This window comes from Phyllobates terribilis, unplaced genomic scaffold (genome assembly GCF_046119375.1).
Source record: "Phyllobates terribilis strain yellow unplaced genomic scaffold, ASM4611937v1 Scaffold_1__5_contigs__length_1240528914, whole genome shotgun sequence".
Lineage (NCBI taxonomy): Eukaryota > Metazoa > Chordata > Amphibia > Anura > Dendrobatidae > Phyllobates > Phyllobates terribilis.
Window position 1 is genome coordinate 231,128,956 of NW_027362761.1, and position 16,375 is coordinate 231,145,330.

The 16,375-nt window shown below is 40.3% G+C and overlaps 1 protein-coding gene across 1 annotated transcript in view; it reads right to left on the reverse strand.

The window, feature by feature from the left end:
- Nucleotides 1-1,940: 1,940 nt before the first annotated feature.
- Nucleotides 1,941-16,375, reverse strand: part of ROR2 (receptor tyrosine kinase like orphan receptor 2) — a 183,045-nt gene continuing 168,610 nt past the window's right edge. Inside the window, exons 5-9 of the mRNA XM_073671021.1 lie at nucleotides 12,887-13,014; nucleotides 9,569-9,883; nucleotides 7,063-7,308; nucleotides 4,597-4,802; nucleotides 1,941-4,381 (exon numbers count right to left, since the gene is read on the reverse strand). Coding sequence (XP_073527122.1) covers nucleotides 2,963-4,381; nucleotides 4,597-4,802; nucleotides 7,063-7,308; nucleotides 9,569-9,883; nucleotides 12,887-13,014 — 2,314 coding nt within the window. The 3' untranslated portion in view covers nucleotides 1,941-2,962. The remainder of the gene's footprint in view (nucleotides 4,382-4,596; nucleotides 4,803-7,062; nucleotides 7,309-9,568; nucleotides 9,884-12,886; nucleotides 13,015-16,375) is intronic.

A 16,375-nucleotide genomic window follows, 5' to 3' on the forward strand; every position in this document is an offset into this window, starting at 1 on the left:
AATTGTGACATGCCTTAATAAAAATAGAGTGCTTAAAGAAGTTGTCCATTATTTGGACAACTCCTTGTCACCCCCCATGCTTGGCCCCGATTAAAATAAAAAATCCTATACTCACCTCCCGTGCCGGCGCTGTTCCCGGTGTCAGCACTTGCTCTCCCCAGGGCTTCCGTGCTGTTGTTGTGACAAGTGAGCTCGGTGCCCAATTATCGCTGGCGTCACTGTCTGAGCCTCGTGTCAAATTGAACATGAAAAGGAAGTCAGAGATCAGCTGCAGCCCGTACTTCCTTTTCATGTTCGATTTGTCAGAAGGCAATAGTGAGAGATAGTGACGCCAGCGATAATTAGGCGATGGGGTCACATGTCACAACAACCGCACAGGAGCCCCATGAAGAACGAGTGCTGACACCGCTGGAACGGCGCTGGCATGTGAGGTGAGAATAAGCTTTTTAATTCTATTGGGGCCAAACATTTAGTTCAAGAAGGACAACCCCTTTAAAGGGAGTCTGTCACCATATTTGACCTATCTAAACTATTAATATGGGCACACTGGTTATAGACAGCTGAGGAGAGTGACACTCGTACGTCTCATATCAGATGCCTTGTTGTTGAGAAATTACCTTTTATAACTTTATATAAATGACCTCTTCCAGGCTATGGGGAGGATGTTGCCTGAAAGATAACTCTGCCTCCAGAGCTTATTTTATATGAAGGGAGAGTTACCAGTGTGAGACAAGTAGCTAACACAGAAAAGGAGAAATTAACTTTGTCTTCTTGCAAACACATTTGTTGCAGCTCTCTGAGCTCTGCTGTATTGCTACAATACTGCAACCCTGTCTGCCTGTGAGATGGAAGCTGAAGATGAGAGGAACCTGCAGATGTGTCAGATATAATCACACACAGCTCAGCAGTGAGATCAAGAGAGCGGCCATTACACATCACACTGGTAACTCCCCCTTCATGTAAAATAATCTCTGGAGGCAGAGTTATCTTCCAGGCATTGTCCTTCCCATAGCCTGGAAGAGGTCATTTACATAAAGTGATAAAAGATGATTTATCCACAACAAGGCATCTGATATAAGGCATACAGGGATCACTTTTTCAGCAGTCTATAACCTGTAAACCCATAATAATAGTTTAGATACGTCAAATGTGGTGACAGATTCCCTTTAAAGGAGTTTTCCGTCATAAGCTACAAATCTGCCGTCACTGCGTGCTGTCAGGACTTACCGACACTGGCAAGTATGCGACATGCATGCTTCAGGCAACATTCTGACTAGTTTTTTTTCCAGTCTTGTTCAATACACTGGCATTGAGCGAAGCTGCGCCCATCAACTTGGAATGTGGCCGGGAGTATACATATCATGTTCTTGCATTCACATGACCGTCGTTCTGGGCGTCGGAGAATCCTCACGGGATTCACAAGTCTGCAGTCACATAGAGTGACTGCAGACTTGTAGTTTAAGACCAGGCAACCCCTTTAATCCTGCTGTACTTCAATGTATTTTCTTGTAGGCTGATTTGGGTGTCTATTACAAATTCCAGTACAGCATTTTTCATTGGCTGGCCACATTGTTTCTTATTCTCTTGTTATGGTTAGAACTGTGGAAGCAACAATGTTTTTGTACATAAATATGCTTTATAGCTGATTTTAATATTAAATGGGTTGTCAATCTCAATTTTACCTAAATGCATATATTTGGGGCTAAAAATCGCAATTTAGTTTCATTAATAATTTTGCACCATTTTGCTTTTACAGGCGCTTTGTTTCCCTGCATACTGAACTTTGATGTGGTCTGTGGATATAAATCAGCTGAGAGGAGCTCAGCTTTGATAGTGAATGCTCTGGTATGCAACATACACTAAAATAAATGTATTCACCATTTTATGCAAAACCTTTATTAAAAACACGTTTCTGAATTTACAGAACACAAATGACAGGATGCACTGTGATACAACCGACCGTGCAGTTTGTGAGTTTTACAGAAACAAAGGTATGAAATGAATTGACCTGTTTACATATTTATAATAAAAAAAGTGGACATTATATAGAAAAACTGACTTCTAGGATGACACTGTAAACAGTTAAATTATAAAGGACTTCTGATCAAAACACTTCCATTCTTTTACAAAGGTATATAAAAGGGTGACAGAACATAAATTACATTTAAACGACTGTACATGATTTACTTTGCAAAAAGGAAGAACCAGAACAGCACCCTACACAATGTTGCCGCCTTCTACGTTCACACGTTCATGTCTTTTTGGCTTTCATTGCAGTTGACTTCAAAGTACCTACATTTTTTATAGGTGCTTCTTGCAGTATTTGATATCTGTGTTCAAGTCTAGATAAGCATTAAAATAATGGAAAAATAAAAAATACTAACAAATCCCCATTCTCAATAAATCCAGAGAAATTTGTCAAGTTAGTGAATTGTACACCATTTCAATGTTTAGCTCCCTACTAACATATATAGAGGGTGATCTATTAAGTGGTGTAGACTAACCAAAAGAAATCTGATTTCTGAAATGTAGAGTTATGAGATACACTCCACTGGTTGCATTTCACATCTTTGTAGAAAATCATCATTGGTGTGGCTCACATGTGCAAGAAAATCCTTGGAAATATCTTATTGTGTACAGACAAGGGGTTGTTGTGTTAAGTCCATTAATGATACTCTCTTTGATCCTTAAAAATTGGCATAGGCACATTCCACTAAACTTACAGTCACAGTCTGGGTTACACATGTTGTGCTCTTGTACTCAGCCGTATGTTGCACAGCAACAGTACTTTACATTTCCTATTATAATAGTGTTGCTATCCAAAATCTTGTGTGTTTGTTGCTGTCAACACCAAGATAAAACAAACTAGTGTTTATGGCTCTAGCTTGGAATATAGGCACCACGTGATTTATGTCAATTAGTCTGTTGTACCATTCAAGCCTTGAAGAAATAAAAGCAGTATTTAAGCTTCTGACTGAATATCTGTTTCATCTAATGGAGATGTATCATTATCACCCAGTAATTCCGTCTCTGGTACAGAGCCTTCCTCCTCCTCCTGAACAGCATTTTGTGATACGTCCTCTCCTGTTACATGTGCTTCGTCACTGCCATCCGCAAGAAGGGCAACTCTATCGGCCATGGAGTTATTTGATGGCGCAGTTGTTACGTATCCGGTGCTGGTTGAACCACTCCCACTATGATGAGATCCAGGTTTTGGGATGATCTGTGGAGGCATTTGTTGGGGAGCCATTTGCATTGGTATTTGAACTGGATAAAAATAAGCAGCCATCTGCTGATAGCCATTGACTGGAATGTAGAGTTGAGGAGGTGGCACCATGGGCCTTATCTGTCCCTTCATTGGTAAAAACTGTGGCTGAGGAAATGGCCGTCCTTTAGGCTTGAGGTCAACATATCTAGCATTGCTGACATTACTAACCGGGCTTGTGCTGAGGGAACTTGTCTGTGTGGTATTACTTGCACCAGATGTTTGTGCAGAACTGTTGTAGTTAGACATATTTTCCCATGTTCTTAGTCTAGTGTGAATGTCTTTAAATCTAGGTCTTCTCGCAGGAAACTCATTCCAACACTCAAGCATAAGGGAATAAATCCAGGCTGGGCACTCATCTGGGCATAGCAGCAGCTGGCGATTTCTTATCATTTCAATAACATCTTGATTGGAATACCCACAATATGGTTGTAGACCGTAGCTGAAGATTTCCCACTGCACAACTCCATAGGACCAAATATCAGAATCAATGGTACACTTGCCATATGCAACCGCTTCTGGAGACATCCATCTTATAGGAAGAAGTGAATTTCCAACTAATTTATAGTAATCCGCTGAATACACTTCTCGGAAAAGACCAAGATCGGAAATTTTAACTGTCAGCTTATCAAACACTAAAATATTTCTGGCAGCCAGGTCTTTGTGCACAACATGATGACTTGAAAGATACTCCATTCCTGAAGCGATCTGCGTTACGATGTGGAGAAAGTCTGCTGGTTCCAAAGTTGATTTAACGGTCTTGTCATCATCTGTGCTTCCTACATCAGAGTGTGGAGATCTCATGACAAGAAACTCATGGAGGTCACTAAGCGGAGAATAGCTAAAAATCATACTCATGGGCTGCTCTTTGGTGACAGTACCAATAAGACAAACAATATTGGGATGTTGCAGCCTTGACCTCATCATAGCTTCATGTTTAAATTCTTCTCGAAGGGCCACTTCAACCTTGTCTTTTAATGTCTTTATAGCAACAGTCTGTGTCTGTTCTCCAGGAGCAGTGCCAAAGAGATGTCCCTTGTATACTTTCCCAAAGCGGTCCTCTCCCAACTCTTCCATAAACCTTACAGTGGACAGGTTTATCTCTTTTACTTTAACCTAACAACAATAGAAATGAAAAATATATTAGAAAACTGAATGAATGCACTCGCACACAATGAACAATGATTATGATACATGATATAAACCCATTTTGTCGAGTCTTAGATTTTACAGAAAGTTACAGCTTCAGCAGGATAAGTAGTCATTTACTGGAACCTATAAAGTACTGTTCAACCCAGTAACCTGTAATCCAGATGACAATGTAACTCTACCTGTTGCTTGTGCTGGTTCATAAGGGGCATCTCCATGTCTTGGCTGGGTGACGCCATCAGCTGACGTCTCTGAGGGGTTGCAGCGGATGCTTTTTGTTTGTTTCTACACATACAAACTAAGAAGAAGAGGCAAGCAATGACCAGTGGAATGGCAATGCTGGGAACCAAGATATAAAGGATTTCCATCTTTGTGTTTTCTCTGGTACCTGTAAACAGTAAAAGAGGAATAACCATGACTATATGCTACTTTGATTCATCTGTTTATTCACAAAAAATAAGTGAATATGAAAATTCTACATATATTGATATCTTGAAAAATAAGAAAGTTTCACACTACAAAATAATCCTAAAAAGGAGAATTAAAGACTGAAAGTCAAAATAGTTCAAATAATAAATGGGATCATTGAAAAACTGAGTGAGAGTGCCTATTCTACCTATTCTGCATGCTCATCCTACCTTCGGACAAAAACAGGGATTTGGGGCCACCAGAGTTTCACATGCGAGCAAACTTAACACTTAGTACATTTTTCATTGAAAAAGAATCAAATTACACAACACTGTAAGTATATGATTACTAATCAAAATGATCTTGATATTGTGTGGAATTATTTTCCAGCATATTACCACCTGTCCCATAGGTTATCCTGTTTTGGCAAAGCTTTATTGCCACTTATACTCTTCTTATTATATCTAAGGGGTAACATTTCTCCTTGCGGAGAGCGTCATGTTAAGCATGTCACAGTGAGGAGACTTTTAAAGCCTCAATGCTCCTCTGGGAAATATGCAAATTGTCTCTTCAGAGAAGAAGAGGACCAGAACTCTAGTGCCACCTACAGGAAGTAGCAGCCAAACCAGAACTCACACTTTGCACTGACGAGGGGCAGTACCCCAAAACACAGTGTCTGTAAATTGAGTTTCTGGCTTATATCCTAAGTCACGTGATAAGGCTCAATAAAGGATCACTATTGACTTTTAGGATTGCTACTTCCTGTAGGTAGCACTAGAGTTCTGGCCCTCTTCCTCACTGAAGAGACAATTTGCATACTCTTCTTATTAAAACACAACTAGAACACTTTGACTCTTAGGGCTTGCTCTCATTTGCATAAAAAAAAAGGCGCTCCGATGTTGATCTAACAAAGTAGGACGAAAGTCTTGCGAGTGTCATGTGAGTACAAAGCGATTTTTCTCAACTAGCATCAGTATGACATCCGTATGACATTCGAATGCAATCCGTATGCAATGTGTTTTTAACATCATCTTTTACAAACAGTAATCTACAGTAAAAAAGCAATCTTGTATATAGATATAGATAGATAGATAGATAGATAGATAGATAGATAGATAGATAGATAAATGGAGACAGAGAGAGAGATAGATAGCTGTCAGATTTTTAGGAATAAATAAAAAAAAATGGAGTGGGGTCCCTCTTATTTTTTTAACCAGCTAAGGGAAAGCAGACAGCTGTGAACTGGTCTTAATAGTATGGGAAGGGGCCAATAACCATGGAGCTTCCCAGTTTATTAATATAAGCTCACAACTCAACCCCAAAACTATTACCCCGATTGCCAATGCACCAGGGCAATCGGGAAGAGCCGCGGTTAAGCGCCACAATTGGCGCATATAATGGATGCGCCATTTCTAGGGCGGCAGAGAGCTGGTCTTATTAGGCTGGGAAGGGGCCAATATCCATGGACCTTCTCAGCCTATTAAAATCAGCTCGCAGCTGTCTGATTAGCCTTTGCTGGTTATTAAAAATAAGGGGGACACACATCATTTTTTGGGGTCCCTCCTTTTTATTAACCAGTAAAGGCTAAGCAGACAGCTGTGAGCTAATATTAATAGGCAGGGAGCTCCATGGTTATTGGCTCCTTCACAGACTATTAAGACCAGCTCACAACTGTCTGTTTTCCCTTAACCGGTTATTAAAAATAATGGGGACCCCACACCGTTTTTTTCATTTTTTTATTTAATAGCTATATACATTTACAGTAAACTACACATGTAAAGTACTGATTATATATCTTACTAACATATTTCTATCTATCTATATATCTATTCTATTCTGACGGTTCGGGCTGTGAATTCACTGTATTTGGCTGATGAGATGTCGGGTTTACTTTGAGATGTGTGCGTAAAAATCAGACAGTCCGCGTGCCATGCGATTCTTTTCTCGAACCCATTGACTTGCATTGGCGAGTCTCATCTGATATATGTGGTCACTCGCAGCATGTGAGTCAGAGTGCAATCCGATTTTTTATCTGATTGCACTCATTTGATTTATACGCAGATGAGAGCAAGCCCTTAAAATGAAAAGCAGAATTTATAAACATAAAAGCCTGCTGAGATAAAAAAAAATCATTTCTACTGCCATGTCAAAAATAAGGAGAGTACATAAGCAAAGGTTATCTCAAGAAAAGTGGAACATTATTTATATAAGGATATGTCATGGAGAAGTCTTGTACATACGGCAAGCAGGCACATCACACAGCTCTACGCGCACGTTCTTGTTAAGGGTGAAGCACCAGGGACCTTCCATCTGTCCACCAGGATTGCGGCAGTATGCGTGCCCTCCTCCAATCTCTGGATATTCAACAGCTGACAGCTGGTGAGTGTGTGGAAACTGGAGGTTCCATGACTGGCATTGGTGTCCAGACTTGGTGACACTGACTGACCCTCGATAATCAGTCCCAGTACCATTGTAACATTGTTGATCTGTAAGAGGGACGTAAAGAATGTCAGCATGAAAACAGTACACTATTTTTATTAAACTTTGACCAACAAACAGACAATTAGCAGCTGCTCCTGGGGTGTGGGGAAAAGGACTAGCTGTACTAACACTTATTTCTCATGGCACATGAAGAAAAGATTCTTTTGTTACTAGAGTAGATAGAATAGCACAAGTGTTTTACTTTATAATATATATATTTTATATATTCCGCACAATTAATGCCCACAGGATGAATTTGCTGCAGATCTGTACATGGTAAATCAATGGAATACAGTAGCAGGCAAGTAGATGAGATTTACCTCGCCTTATCTACACATTTTCTGCACAAAAATTAACCTCTGATGTGGATTTTTTTATGGATTTGCCATTGCAGATTATTTTGAATTTTGCGAAGAAATAAAATGAATGGGTTTGAAATCTGCAATTCTAGATTTTTGCTACCAATCTAAAAATAAACTGCAGAAAAGTCGGCAATATTACATTTTATTATCGATTTATTGCAGATATTGACTTTCCAAATAGGGAAAACCCCTTCCAAATCAGCACCATAAAATGACATTCTGCAGATTTAAAACTCTGCATCACAGATCAGTTTTTTCGCTGAAAATTTCTGCATTGCGTAGATGGGATTAAGAACTCACAAAATTTCCATTATGTGTTCATTTACCCCTCATGTCACAGATTCTTTGCACTTTTTCCCCATAGACTTCATTGACAAAGTCTACAACAAAGTGCATTTTTGTGAATTTTGCTGCAGATTCTGCCCCAATTGCGGGTGTCAATCCATTGACTTTTTTTTCTTCCCTTAAAATCAGCTGCATCATCAAATCCATACCCACATCAATATTAGTACAGTTTGGTGCAGATTTCTGTGTGATTTTTACAGTAGAAATTTTCTGAAGCAAATCCAAGAAGAGTATGTGCATATGACTTCTTCTAGACGTGTGCGAACCCCCCAAGTTTTTTGGGAGGTAAACACTTTCAGGACACGCTAGCGTCTTTTGTCCTAAAGCATCTTTTTGGTCATTTCATTGACGTTTTTTGCAGTGTTTTTTTTTACTTGTATTGTCTAAACTAGTGAGCTGCTTCCAAGCAGAAGCCGTCTGAAGAATAGTCAGGTTACTTTTTCTAACCGCTTGGTGTCTTTGGAAACCCTGAAGCAGTCCAAGGCAGCTCAAAAGAATGGACACATGCACTGCAAGCCTTTTTTAAATATAAATGCATAAGTTCATTATTATTCAGTGCTTTTTCAGGCGGGTTACGGAGCTTAACTGCACATTAAGGCTGTGTGCCCACGTTGCGGATTACAAGCGTTTTTGATGCGGAATTTCCGCAGCGGAAACGCTTGTAAAACGCTTTCTAATCCGCACCCATGGTCCCCAATGGGATTCCACAAGTTCTATGCACATGCTGCGGATTTTTCCGCAGCGTTTATGCTGCGTTCAAAAATCCGCAGCATGTCAATTAATTTTGCGTTTCCGCAAGCGGAATTGCCTTTGTCCAATGCATAAAAAACGCAAGGCAATTCCGCATGTGGAAAACGCGCGATAAACGCGAGAAAAACGCGCAATAAACGCGTGCGGAATTCTGCATGCGTTTTTCCGGGAGAGGACTTGCAGAAATGAAGCAGAAATTTTCTGCTTCATTTCTGCAACGTGGGCACATAGCCTAACAGGTGCCTATTTCCTATAAGACATTTTGGGTGCTACCTTTAATTGTCAGCTACATCCTATTGCTGTGTAAACGGTTGGGCAAAACTACAAAGGAATCCCTGTCAAAGACCCTTGGTTAGCATTGGGTGATACTTTGAGTTCTTTTCTTTTTCTACCATTTGTAGCTAGTTTTAGCTCTGGATTTTGTACTAACCCGGCACATCTGGTGTGAATGTCACGGCATTTACACGCACTAAACATGAGGGCTAACCACAGAACAGGAATAGACAATGTTATACATCAACCAAGTTGTCTTTGAAGGCTGTTTACAAACAAGATGCAGACATGGATCTCTCGCTGTATTATCTCATGCTAATCAAGAGAAAATATTCCTAGGTGGGCCCCACTCACAGTCCAAAAGCCTGCTGGGAGAGGGCACATTCATCAACACCTATGACCTTGCTCCAAGACACAACACCAACATAGAGTTCAGATGGTAGCCAGGCTTCAGAACTTTACTAGCCTTAAGATGGGTTCTTTCCTAATCAGAGAAAGATGTTTGACAGCCACACACGCCGCGCTCCATACTTACATCTGTTCATTCTCTCCATTGGGATTCCGATCCTCATGCAGTTTGCAGCCTCAGGGCTCTCGGGCAGAGGAAGCTCTTCGCAGTTTGGGAGGTGAAGTTGCATCAGTATAGCAGGATTTGACCGGGCGATGTTGTATTCTTGATGACACAGGTCATTTTCCAGTACTTCACACTCATCCCTACACAATTCTCTAGATTTTGGAGTGCGGGAGCGGTCATCACACAGGGGGAACACAAAATGACAGAAAGATGGGATAGCAAACTGGGAACATTGGTCAGAGAGGTGGGTTGATGTCCCAATCATAGTAAATGCCGCTGGAAAGGAAAATAAAATAATTCATCAGATCTTGTAATACATGTTATAAAATATAGCATTTCAAGTAACTTTCATGTACATTGGAAACTAGTGTTGAACAAAAAGATTTGCAGTACCCTGATCCCAGGAGCGGACACAGACAAAAGAGGGCACCTGTACAAAAACAATAGATGAGCGGTTTGCAATACAATAGCTCATCATAATGCACAATTCCACCTACTCTTGGTCCCCTCTGTGTCTGCACAGGTTGCACCAATGGTATGTCCATCACTGCCTGATCCACCGGCCAAATTGCCATACCAGAAATCTCCAAACCTCCTCCTACCTGCCGACACCCCCAACTTTTCTTCTGAGTAGGAGGCCCAGCATGACACATGAATGATGTCTCACTAGGCCTACTAAACAAAAAAGGTGTTGGGGTTGGCGTGAGGTACAATGAGGATCGAAGGTCTTTGGTCCAGTGACCATGGACTACCGACATTGGCTGTGGCCTAGGTCCTGTGAATCTTTTAGCTCAACTCTACTTTATACTCTACGGTTAGAAAAAAAAGCATATTTTTGCCACAAAGAGATGAAAGCTGCATTTGTGTAATAGAAACATTTATCGATCAGATATCTCTGGTTTTGCAAATCGTCATCTAGAGATTTATGTAAAATAAAAAATAGCTTTTTTTAGGCAATGTTCACCTAACATGAAACTCCCTAGATTTCAATCTCATTGAGAACCTTTGGTCAATCCTCAAAAAGCAGGTGGACAAACAAAAACACAGAAATTATGATAAACTCCAAGCACTGACTAGACCAGAATGGGCAGCCATCAGTCCGGATTTGGCCAAGAACTGATATCCAGCTTGTCAGGGCGAATCTTGAAAAATAAGGGTCATCACTATAAATATTGAGTCTTTACATACACTTGATGTATTTGCCAGTAAAAACGTATAAAATACCGGTACTTATAATTAATTATACATCAGTAACCGGAGAAACTTCTTTTTCGACATTAAAGAAGTTGTCCACTACTTTTACATTGATGCCCCATCCATAGGATGGGGCACCAATGTCTGATCAGCCCGGGGTCTGACACTGGGCACCCCTGCCGATCAGCTGTTACCGGTGCCAGCGGCAGCGGCCGCCGGCCTGAAGTGCATATTTGCGGAACTTGGCTGTCTAGCTGTAGTGGCCGCCGCAGGGTACTACACATCTGCCTCCTATTCTATTCAATGGGAAGCACAGCTGATCGGTGGGGGTGCAGGGTGTCGGACCCTGGTCAATCAGACATTGATACCCCATCCTATAGATGGGGCATCAATGTAAAAGTAGTGGCAACTTCTTTAAACTGCCTCCAATTTCTAGCATCACTAACATGGTCTTCTTAAGCAAAACTTCCCACTACTTATTTAAAAAAAAACACTTTTTATTCTTAGGTGATTGCATCACAGACCTTCTCTTTAAGTCATAGGGGTGGCGCTCTCTGTCCTTCCAGTCATGGTCAGTCACGGTCCTCTTCAAATTATTCACGCCCATCACAGCCTGGTTGATTGCCTGGACTGCCCCAATGTCACGGCAATCGCCCAGTAAGCCCCACGCTTGTGCACTGACTATCAGGTCCCCGGGCATGTGCACTGAATCTGGGTGTACGTCCCCAGCTTCAGTTCATATCTGCGCATGCTCCAGAGCCGTGGTGAGTCAGTGGCTAGGTGACGTATGCCTTGTGGGCGTGCTTGCAATGGACCTCTCTGTTCCCGCGGCTCTGGAGTATGTGCAGATATGAAATGAAGCTGGGGACGTACACCCAGATTCAGTGCACATGCTCAGGGATCTGATAGTCAGTGCGCAAGCCTGGGATTTACTGGGTGATTGTCCTGACATCGGGGCAGTCCAGGCAATCAACCAGGCTGTGATGGGCGTGAATAATTTGAAGAGGATTGTGACTGGAAGCACAGAAAGCGCCACCCCTTGAGAAGACCATGTTAGAGATGCACATTGCATCCCAAGCAAGACATTGGGGGCAGTTTAATATCGAAAAAGGACCTGACAGGTTCCCTTCATCCTAGATAATGTGAGTTGGTAGTTGCAAATTTGGCTACAGCCTGGACAGATGATGATGAAGATAGATAGATAGATAGATAGATAGATAGATAGATAGATAGATATTCTGCTAGTAGGTGCTAGTCATTTTTTTGTAATATACTGTTGGTGGTGGTGACTGCCTCCTTTTCTGACTGAGCACTCCTCCCATCAACCTAAGGCGGCTTTTAATTTGTGCTCGATCCTACCTGCCCTTTCAATCTGTAGTCTTTTAACTTGGTAGATGTATGTTTGATAAATATTAAGTTCAGGGCCCCATCAGAAAAATATTGCCTTGTTGTGGCTGGTGGGCACATATGAATTAGCCAATTTGTGTGCTAAGTACCTTCATTTTATAATTATATTCTATATAGCAGTAATGTAGTCTTAATTTCATATATTCAATGTTGGCATGCATCTTAGCATATACAGAGTGCTGCTGAATTCTTTTGTTTGTAGATAGATAGATAGATAGATAAATAGATAGATAGATAGATGATAGATAGACATGAATGGATAGATAGATAGATAAGCTTGTTCTATTTCAATCATTTATATACCGCAATTATACAACTCTAAAAAAAGTTTGAAAGGTTTTTACAAGTTCTTACCATTAGAGGGCGCCAAACATTATGCTAAACAGGCATTGTGCAAAGGAAAGCAAAGGAATACCAAAATGTCCTCACAAACTTCCAGACAAAGAAATGTCCACTTTTGTTCTTAAACTTTTGGAGATTTGCAAATTTCAAACAAATTAATTTGATGTGTTCATTAGGAATGTGTAATATAATAATAATGTCCCTTTTTTTTTTTTACCAAACATTATCTTAAGAGTTTCCACAATGCTTGATCTACTTTCTTAAACATAAATGAAATATGTCATTTTATGTCTGTGCACTGAAACAAATGATCAGCCTAGCGCTCTGTGCACTTACCAGTAATTCGATTTTCAATCTCCCCCTGCATCTGGAGGGATTCCACATAAATGCTTCTGTTTCCAATGAACCTGGCACATGCAAAACCCCTGTAGGGCTGACAAAATCCATCTTCCTGGTAGTCATACCTAGAGGAAACATATCACAGTTTAGATGACTATTTGTCAAACTACTCGCAGAAAAATAAGCCTGTATTCATAGGACGATGCCGCCTACCACCATACGATAACATAACAATATGTCAGTATTTGCTTACAAGATAAAGTCTATAGGACTTCTTAGATGCTTTGCCAAAATCTGGTGTTGGGGAAAAAAGTGGGACAGGAAAGCTTTTTTACTATCCTATTAGAGTTGCTGCGAATCGATTCACATGTCCCATTCCATCCACGTCCGTGACGTCGCTCCAGGCTGGCTAATCAAATAAAGAGTCACAGACGCCATCGGGTAATAGATGGTACTCCCTCTGCCATTACGGAGGCAGCAGAACACTGTCATGGCCGATGGAATGGGATGTGAGAATATATTCGCACCAACACTATATCCTATCTGGTAGCCCTTACCTGTCTTACTCCATATAAATAATAAAGCCTAGGTATGTTATTGGGGCATCAGAGCTGTCCTTACAGTTTACAAACTGTTAACAGAAACATGTCATCTATGTAAAATCGCTGCAATTTTTATTAAATCTATACCTTTGTTTTAAAAATCCTTGTTCCTTTTTTTGAGAAATCTGTCAGCAAATTTTTATGCAAGTGAACAGCATGTGCAGCGGGGCTGGCTCTGCACCTACAGCTTTCCAGCCTGTTTCTCTATTTCCCCTCCCAATACCTGCCTTCTGTCAGTGACTGACAGGTCACTCCTGCCTCCACTGCATGAGATCTTGTGCAGGTGCTGTCGTTCCCTGGGGGTGGCGCATGCGCAATAAGGTCCTGATGAAGTTGTGAAACGATCAGCGCATGCGCTGCCCCAGGGACTCATAGCGTCTGTGTTAGATTTCAGGTAGAGGAGACAAGAGTTACCTGTCAGTCACTGACAGGAGGCAGGTTGGGAAATAAGTAGTAAGGCCAGAGAGCTGTAAGAGCAGGGCCAACTCTGCTGCACTTGCGCTCATTTGCAAAAAATTTTGCTGATGGATTTCTCAAAAATGGAAACAAGGATTTCTCACACAAAGGTGTTGATTTAATCAACAGTATAGTGACTTTCCATAGATGACATTAGTTTGGGGTAAAAAACATGCCTGCAGATTCCATTTAAAATATTAAGGGCCAAAATTATTATTCCATGCGTTTTTTTTGGAATTGTGCTTATGTTTTATAAAAAAAAAATTGGGCGTTTTTGTTTTGCATCAAATTCTTCTTTTCAGTTGTGCCTATTTTTAAGTCTATTTTCATTATTTTCTGTAAAAATGTACTCCAATCCTTCCCCCTTGGATTGATTTAGTTTTTTTTTTTTTGCTCTAAAAAGGCGCAAAAAAGGTAAAAGACAAAAATAAAGAGTATTTTGATTTTGAGCAAAATTCTTGAACCTACCTGTGAGATTTTGAAGAATTTGGCACTAAAAATGGCAACAAATACCACAAGCCCAAAAAAAAAGAAAAGTGGCTTTAAAAAAAATGAATGAAACAGGCTCTAAGAATTGCTAAAGTGTGAATGTAAAAAACCCCTGTATGCTACATTTCCATTGCGCAGTCTAGATGATGTCTACAAGTGATCTCAGATTTATGGAACATAGAAAATGTGACTTGTCTTAATCAGACACATAAAAATGTTCGGAATAATCTTGTTATTTGGTACTTAGATGATGATGCCCAATAATCAAGTCAATGAGACAGAGTTGCAGCACCATTCAGGGCCACAACACAAGGTACGGAGGAGCCGTGACAGCTCTGCTTTTTCACGTGGACCCTTTAATCAGTTTACAGTTGGAGGTCCTTAGAGTCAGACCCCCAAACAATCCTAAAGCCCCCATACAAAATATATAGCTATCATCCGAACAGCTGGTTGTTCATCAGCTATGTCTACCGACTTTGTGTTCTCTATTGAAGAGCCACTGCCAGACTCTACTGGCGACTTATCACAACAAGAACATAAGGATAGGCAATCCGAAACAGGATATAACAAAATCAGAAGGACTCTATACACATTCTACAGTTGGCTGAGTTGAGTCCACCGATATCAGTATATTCCGCCGACAGTAATGTAATGTGTATGGGGGCCTTAAGGGTCACAGAGTTTTTTATGTGGATTTTTAAGCAGAGAGGGTTCAAAATCTGACTCGAAAACTTCTTCAAATACTCCTTGATTTGGTTTGAGTTGAAACTCTTCAAAATCGATGTAAAAAATGTCTGCGTTAACATACCCTAAGGCTAGATTATCAAAATTAAAGGAAACGCCATTCAATTAAAATTGCAAATTTAAATCATTTTGGGTAGTATTTTCTACTCAAGGATTTCTTACATCTCTATAATCTAAAAGTAAAATTTAGTAAATATTCTAAATAAGACTAACTTTAGCCTTTTTTTTTTTTTTTTTTTTAGCCTATAGTCTCATCTGGCAAACAATTGGTTAAAGTGTATGGTTTCTTATAGACTGTGGTACAGCAGCCTTAAAAGTGCTGGGGTCATGACTACCTCATTTATAGCACAGCTGCAGAATGGTAAGACACAATGCACATCCTAGGGCCATGCAAGTGTTCATAGAGGCAAGGAATGATAGATGGCTACAGGGCATTCCACACGCACTAATCACAGGTTGTTAACGTGCTCCAAATTCTACTTTCCCGTTACCTAATCTTTTGTCAAAATTAATAGTTAATTAACTATGCATGCATTAATTGTACATCATAAAGGAAAAGTCTTAACACCGCTCTTTACATGCTTTGGGGCATGCTGAGGACTTGTACTAATATGCAAATTGCTTCATGAATGAACTATATAAGGCTAATAAATGACTTATGTAGAATTTGAAAGACTGAAAATATGTTCAACATATCATCCCAATATTGAAGGACACAGAATCTGCACTGCACCGCCTGATTATTGGGGTGCCCAAAGTATTTCATTAGGTATAAATTATACAGACTCCATCTTTACTAGCTATGACAGCATGGCAGGACATGGGCAGCATTGAAGCTTCAAGAATAGTTTCAGATCAGGCTTTCAAAGACTCCAAATAACCAGACACAGCATTTTAAAGTGACTCAGTAACTTATCCCACATATTTTTTTATGAAAAAAAAAAAGGCATTTTATAAGCCTAAAATTAACTGTCCATTCGTTACAAACATTCTTAACATTTTCACCAGTAAACCCCCTAAAGCCTCTTAGTAACCCCCTAAAAGAGCTTAGTGAATAACCTTCCAGTGAGCGTCCTCAGCTCCTTTTTCTTACCCCTAGGCACAGAGATGCTGATTACTATTATGGTCTTGGAAGTCGCTTAACAAATCAAACTTAAAGGAGTTGTCCACTCCTCGGATGACCCCTTATCAATTG